The sequence below is a fragment of the Echinops telfairi genome, unplaced genomic scaffold, assembly GCF_000313985.2.
Source record: "Echinops telfairi isolate 266 unplaced genomic scaffold, ASM31398v2 ScPeMD7_23;HRSCAF=83, whole genome shotgun sequence".
Classification (NCBI taxonomy): domain Eukaryota; kingdom Metazoa; phylum Chordata; class Mammalia; order Afrosoricida; family Tenrecidae; genus Echinops; species Echinops telfairi.
The window spans coordinates 6,544,640-6,551,465 of NW_022103920.1; the positions used below are offsets into that span (position 1 = coordinate 6,544,640).

General features: G+C 54.0%; 1 protein-coding gene across 1 annotated transcript in view; it reads left to right on the forward strand.

Annotated features, from left to right (window-relative positions):
• The window catches only part of KDM7A (lysine demethylase 7A), a 36,060-nt gene extending 29,549 nt beyond the window's left edge, over positions 1 to 6,511 (forward strand). The window contains exons 18-20 of the mRNA XM_045288913.1: positions 287 to 372; positions 815 to 1,073; positions 1,482 to 6,511. Coding sequence (XP_045144848.1) covers positions 287 to 372; positions 815 to 1,073; positions 1,482 to 1,576 — 440 coding nt within the window. The 3' untranslated portion in view covers positions 1,577 to 6,511. The remainder of the gene's footprint in view (positions 1 to 286; positions 373 to 814; positions 1,074 to 1,481) is intronic.
• The last annotated feature ends 315 nt before the right edge of the window (positions 6,512 to 6,826 follow it).

Genomic DNA, 6,826 nt, shown 5'->3' on the forward strand with positions numbered 1-6,826 from the left:
CCCCCCCCAAAGGGGTCATGACCCATAGATTGAGAACCAGTGATAACGCAAAGTTGGGAAAGAGCAGGCCTGAGAACAGAGACACTGGGCCGGAGGGGCAGGGAGGGTGCCTGACTGCACTGCTTTTGTTCTTGAGGTTGGGGGGTGGTGTGTGAGTAAATGCTGAAAGGACAAACCCACTTATCTTTAAGTAAAATGCTGTTCATCCCTGACAGCACCAAGCCGACTTTGTTTATGGAAGGGGGGAGGTTTGTGTGGCGCTAACGTAACGAGCCTGTCTCTTCAGGGCAGCACGTCAAGGCTGACGATCAAGATCCGAGGACTTGTTCCTGGGCTAAGTCGTTGGATGCCACATCCAGAGTTAGCCCTCAGGTACGGTGAAGGTTTGAAGCCGTCAGTGGAGCTTTAGAACTGTCACTCACTTTGCTACTGTCTGTGCTGTTGTTTTAACGGCACCTACTTTCCAACTGGTTGATCTGGGAGCAGAAGGCTTCTTTTGAGGGATTCTGGGATAGTGAGTCATGGGGCCTGTGAGGCTGGAGCAGCATGGCGCCCAAGGTGTCCGAGCAGCATGAGGGGAGGTGGGGCGCAGCCCACTCGGGCCCCACGGGCCTGTCGTCTCCGCTGTGCTCTGTCTCCTTTCTCGCTGAGTGGTACTCCTGCAGGAGTGACTCCTCCCAGCTCTTAGGTGTCTGGAGGGAGGTGGCCTTTCAGAAGCTGGGCTCCTCTTTGTCCCCAGTGTCCTTTGTTGGCTTGCCCTTGCTGTGGCTCACACAGGTACCGGCTCAGCCTCCTGTTCCTTCCCTCCCCTCAGGACCTACGAGGAGGCCAGCGAGTCGCCAAGAAAGAAGGCCCCTCAGAGCTCCCCCAGAAGGTGCCTCCAAGCAGGAGCCCCGGGGACAGCAGTACCAAGTACGGGCAGAACTCAAGCTTGGCCCCCAGGCCCTGTGCACTCAGCAGCCGCAGCCTCAGCCCCGAGAGTCCCAGGGGGGAAGGCTCCTTTTCGGTGCCCCTCCACCCCACCAAGAGGCCTGCATCCAATCCCCCACCTATCAGCAACCAGGCAACAAAAGGTAAGGGCTGCCTGGGGCACTGGCCACCACAGGTGTGGCCGGCTTGGGGATAGCAGGGCCCAGGCCACTTGGGGGATGACAAAGGACACCTGACTGGCCCTGAGGATGGGGTGACTTTCTGGAGGAGGAGGGGGGGACAGCGGGTCGTGGGGAATGCCAGGAGGTCAGCTCTGAGGGCTGGGGAGGTGGTGTGACTCAGACCCCAGGGGGGAGAGGCAGTGAGGGAGAAGGATGCTGAGAGCTGAAGTGAAGGCCGCTGCGGCTCAGGCCCCTGGTGGGACCTAGACGGCTAAGGATGGAGCGGGTCCACTGAGCCCACAGCTCTTCCTGAACCTGTAGGGCAGGGCGGCCCTGTTGATGCCTAGGAAGGACTTTTGATGTCCATTGGTGTCCATTGGTGTCTTGTAGGTAAACGTCCAAAAAAGGGAATGGCGACAGCCAAGCAGCGTCTCGGGAAGATCCTCAAGTTGAACAGAAATGGCCATGCCCGCTTCTTTGTGTGACGCAGACACGGCTGTGGGGGTGCCACTCCCTCTGAGCCAGCTCGGGGCAGGGGGCAGGAGCCAGGTGCTCGCCCGCCCTGCGCCCCTGTGCCCGCCCAAGGCCCAGGAGAGCACTGCCCACAGAACCACGTGGCCGGTGCTGCTGAGCCCTGGCCACACCCACTGAGCAATAACGTCCGGACCTGGTGGGAGGAGGAGGAGGAGCTTAAACGAGACCTTGAACTGCCAAGGGCTCGTGTCAGGGCTTGAATTTTGTTGTTATTGGTAGCGTCTTGATTTCTTTTCAGTGGTAGGGGAAAAATTATTGATAATTTATTTAACAGATTTTTTTTTAAAGTTAACAGCCTTTAAATTCTTTCTTCTTTTTTTAAACCTATTTATTTGGAAGATTTCTGGAGAAATGTCTCACTAATTTAGATTTAAGAATGTGAAGGTTTTTAAATTATTTTTGATAGTGTGTGTATTACCTGTGGAGAGTGCCATGGTGTAACAGGAACTAGTCTGGACTCTTAAATTTGCTATTCAGGTTAAAGTCTTAAACAGGGATTTGATGCATTAATTATTTTAAATTAAGATGTATATGAGAATCATTTTATTTTATATATTTCATGTGTTTTTTATAAGCTATTTGCTTGCTTTTGCTAACTTCCAAGGTGCATACTGTTATCCAGGTGGGTTCCCCCCTGCCCCTGCCCTTCCCCCTGACCCTCCCCCCCACCAGGACTCTTCTCGTTGCAGGGAAACGCTTTCTAGCCAGTGTGTAAGAACCCCATCAGAGACCCCACGCTCATTGCGCATGGCGTGGTGGCTCTTCCTTAAAGGAGAATCCAGCCTCTTGCATCTTCACTTTGCCGATGATACTTGGGTCCCAAAGAGAACAGCTTTAATATCTTCTCCCCACGTTTGGGGAAAGGAGTCTGAGTTTGGTTTTACTGTCGTGTGTGGTAGTTTTACCAAATGCGTTTGTCTGCGAGTCCCCCCGTCTTCCTGACAGTGTGGGTGCCGGGAGGCAGGCCCCACACCTGCTGCCTCGCTCTGTCCCTCTGACACTTGTGTGGGTGCACCCATCGGTGCACCCAGAGTGTTGCAAGAGTGGAATCAGACCTGCGGATGAGTGTGCCCCAGTGCAGGAGGGTCGTACGCTTGTCAAAGGGCCCTGGGGGAAGCACTCAGTGCTATCCGTAAGGGCAGGCGGAGATCTGGCAGTCTGCTCCTGCCCAGACTGAGAGCCTTGGGAGCCCTGTGGGCACATTCCAGCCTGCCCTGCAGGGTCCCGATGAGTCGGAATCAACTCGACAAGATTTGGATTTGGTTTTAAACTTTATTAAGTTGTATAAAAGGAAATGTGCTGGAGTACATGGTGTGTGTGTGTGTGTATGTGTGTATCTGTGTGCGTGTGTGGTATTTGGGTCTTAACCTTTTCAGGAATGACATAGGATGTGGGTTTAGAGTACAATGGGTGCTTTCTGCAGTGTCTTCCACCAGCCCTCACCAAGCTGCACCTACTTTGGTTGGCTGTCTGGTTGAGCTTTAAGGTTTCATCTATCTCCTCGATGCACAGTTTTTACTAAAAACCAGTTTTTTATTGTAATCCCTTCCTTCCTCTCCCCCCACCCAATGGCTGAGAAGTAAGTGGTTCCTGGGGACAGAGCCTGCAGACACAGCTGATCTTGGCTCGAGAGCATCTTAGCAACACCCACAGAGACCTGGCAGGAGGTGAATGCTATGTCTATGGAGAAGAGAAGGGCACATTCTAGATCTGTGCTCGGCAAGGGGGCTTCAGAAAGTTCCTGGAAAAATTCTCTTACCTTTTAATTCAAAGTTCCTGCAAACTCTTTGAGCCCCCCCTCATGTGTTACTATCCCCTGGAGAGGTAAGAAATGAAATGTGTTACATCATCTCTCTCAGTTACAGCTAAGGTGTTTTGTTTTCCAAAGAGAAATACTTCTTACTAGTTACCCTCTTGCCCCCGAGTGAGCTGGATCACTTGGAACCTTCTCTGTGTCTCTCGGTGGCCTGCAGAGAGGTGGGGCTCTGTCTGCCCCAGGCGACGACAGACAGGGGAGCGATCGGTCAGGCGTTGGATGGGCCATCTTCTCTCCACGTGTCCAGATGTCAACCACCTTCCCCACACACTCGGTCTCTGCAGACACTGTTTGAGTTTGTTTGTTGGATTGATTGCCTCTAAGAAACAACGGTTTCTCCAGATGCTTGTGATCTGGGTTCTCTCTCAGCCTTTTCTCAGCTCATCAGTATTCCTGCTCATCCAGCTTGCTTTCTTTTGGCCATGAAAACGAAAACGTAAACCAGCTACGATTTGCTTTTATGAATTGAAATTGTAGCCAGTGTGTACCCAGTATGGGAACTGTTGAGGGAAGGTGCTGTGGGCTCCTCTTTGGCCGTGTGGCTCTGGGAGCACGGCTGTGGAAAGGCCCAGACGTGGAGGTGACTGACTGCCGTGTCTTGACTTGGCAATGAGAGACAGCCTCTCCTCTCTTCCTCAGTCTCTGTGCCAGGGGCACAACCAGACAGACGCTGCAACAGGAAGATGCCAGCGTGGCAGATACGAAGGTGTCCAGCTGAGAATCATGATCAGCGCCCCCAGTAGCAGTAGATAGTCATTGTCCTGTACTCAGATGAGTGACTTGTGACCTCAGGGCCTTGCATAGTACTTCACAGGCCATCGTATTGAGAATGACGTAGACTACACAGAGCTGGCGCCCCGTGATAGGTCAGCATCCTGGACATCGGTTATGAACCCAGAGAGGAAGCAGGCTCGGCTTGGTCACCACTTCAGCATGGCACCCAGCACTCTTTAGTTCTCTGGCCCCCGACGAGGGGTGTCTCCCAGGGAGAAGTGTCTGTCTCACTTCTGAGAACTCTAGCAGGAGAGAGGTCCATTCACGCTTGGAAGACCACCACCCAAACCAGGGGACGTAGAGACACCACAGCCGAGGCCCTCTGTCTCATGATGAGAACCACTTACAACAGTGACTTCCTCTGGCGTCCTCCAGGGGCCTGCGTGTTCCTGCTCTGCCGTGCACTGTGGAATAGCCAGTTACTGTCCCCCATCCCTCAGAGTTCGTCCGTCAGTAGGCTGCAGGGTAATCAGGATCCGAACACAGGAAAGCAGGCTTGAGTCTCATAACCCTCCGAATTCCAGAGCATGACTGCCCGCCAGAGCCAGGAGGGAAGTGCACAGACCATTTACGAAGCCACCTTTCCCTCTTGCGTTGTCTATGGCAGTGTTTGGAGCAGGACTAGCGACTAGGAGTCTTTCCTGGGAGGTGTTTGGGCTGAGTGTCCGTCCGAGGTGGGTGCTGACCGGTGCCCCACATGGGGTGTGTGTGTGTGTGCCCAGGGTGCTCACCTGTGTCAAGTGCTGGGCTTGCTGTTGCCCACCCTGTGTTCAGCCATGGCTGGTGCTCTTGAGCCCCGGGTATCGGGCCATGGTTGATACCTGGAGTCCTGTTGCGGCACTCCGTTGTCTCCACACAGCAGTGGCCCCGGTGCTCCTGGGCTGTGAAGCCTGCTCTGCCCTATTTCTCTTCTCTTCCTGCTCCGCTGAATGAGCTTCTCACGCAGTCCCCGCTCCGCCGTCGCCGGTCAGCGAGGAGTCGGTCTCAGTGTGCGACTCGAAAGTAAGTTCCTTAGTCCGCACAGAGGAGGTGTGTCTGGCGGTGCCCTCCCGCCCACCTGCCTGCCTGACGATGATGGTGTCCTGTGGTCTCTCTGGGATCCCTGAGGTGTGTGTGTGTGTGTGTGGGGGGGGGGGTCGGTCTTGGGCATTCCCACGGGAGTTCAGTGTAAGCGGCTGTTATTCACACGCGTTATTTCCCAGGAAACCTCTGCCCCCACTAGCAGGCCTGCAGCCACTCTCAGCAGGGCTGGGGCAGAGCCCACCCTCCGAGAGCAAGCTCGAGGGGTGGGGAGGAATGAAAAGATGGCGCGTTTACTGGAGGTGGTTAGAAAGGTGGACGGTGCTCTGAGAAGGTGCTCTCTGGTCGGGACAGGCACTGCTGCCAATGTGGCTCATCTCAGCATGGCCTGCGGGGAGACCAGGGCCTCCATGGGAATCAGAGCCATTTCCACACGCCCATCCTTCTCCTTAATATTAAACCAATTGCAGCTAGAGCCCTGAATGAATGCCACCAGAAGACAGGAGCTGCCCAGTGGGGTGGGGGAGAGAGTGCTGGGTGCCCCCACCCTTGGGGCCACCAGGGCAGACAGGACGTGTGTTTTGCCGCTGAGGTTTTGACCCTGTCGCCTTACTCAAAGCCTTTCTCTGGCTACTCTTGGCTCTCCGTGACCCGTCCTCGCTCACAGCAGTGCGGCTGCAAGGAAACCAGTGTGCATTTCCAAAGCAGTTAGCATCTGTGGTTGTGGTTTTCATTTGTTTGTAGTTAAATTAAAAAAATCCTTAGCAGACAGAGGACATTAATATTAGGAATCCCTACTTCACCCCCCCTTCCCCCTCCCCACTAGCCCCCTGCCCTCAATGCCCCTCCTGGGGCCCTAAGACCCTCTTGATAAGGGCAGCATCCAGTGTTTCCAGTTAAAGCCCTGTGGTGCCCCGAGGGCCGGCCCAGTCTTTGACTATGCAAACCTGTGACTTCTCAGTCCTGAAGGGGCCCGGGCTGCCACCCACTGTCATTTGGTCCATTTCCCTTTCAAAACATCAGCTCTCCTCTCTTCACCCACCCCATGGTTTTTCACCAAAACAATGATCGTAGTGCTGCAATCGACAGTATTTTGCAGGATGAAATAAACCCGGACATCCTCCACGCCCTCCCTGGCGGCGTGGTTGGTGGAAACACTTCCCAAATGACAGTCAGGGACCTGAGGTGCAGCTTGCTCAGTGAACGCCAACGGTATTTTATCTTGCAAAAGAAACCCAACCAAACATAGGGCCTTACAGTTTACGGTTAGACTGAATCAAAAGCTATCACCTCAATGTTCCCCTCCCGGCTGCCTGGGGAAGCTGTTCGGTGTGAATGCACTGACCAGGGAGCACAGCTGTCTCCTGTGGAAAGACTTTTCTACTTTTAACAGAGATTAAGCCATAACAGTTTGATGCTGTGGAAAGAGGGTGAAAGGTTCCTTTTCAGAGACTAGAAAATGAGCTTTCACACTTGACTGTGACATGTCTAACGTTGCCAGTGCTTCAGCAGGTGTTTTTTAGGAGGGGCGGGTGGGCGGGAGGAGGGCGGGTAGTACTGGTCTTAGAGTTTACATCTGTGAACTTGGCAA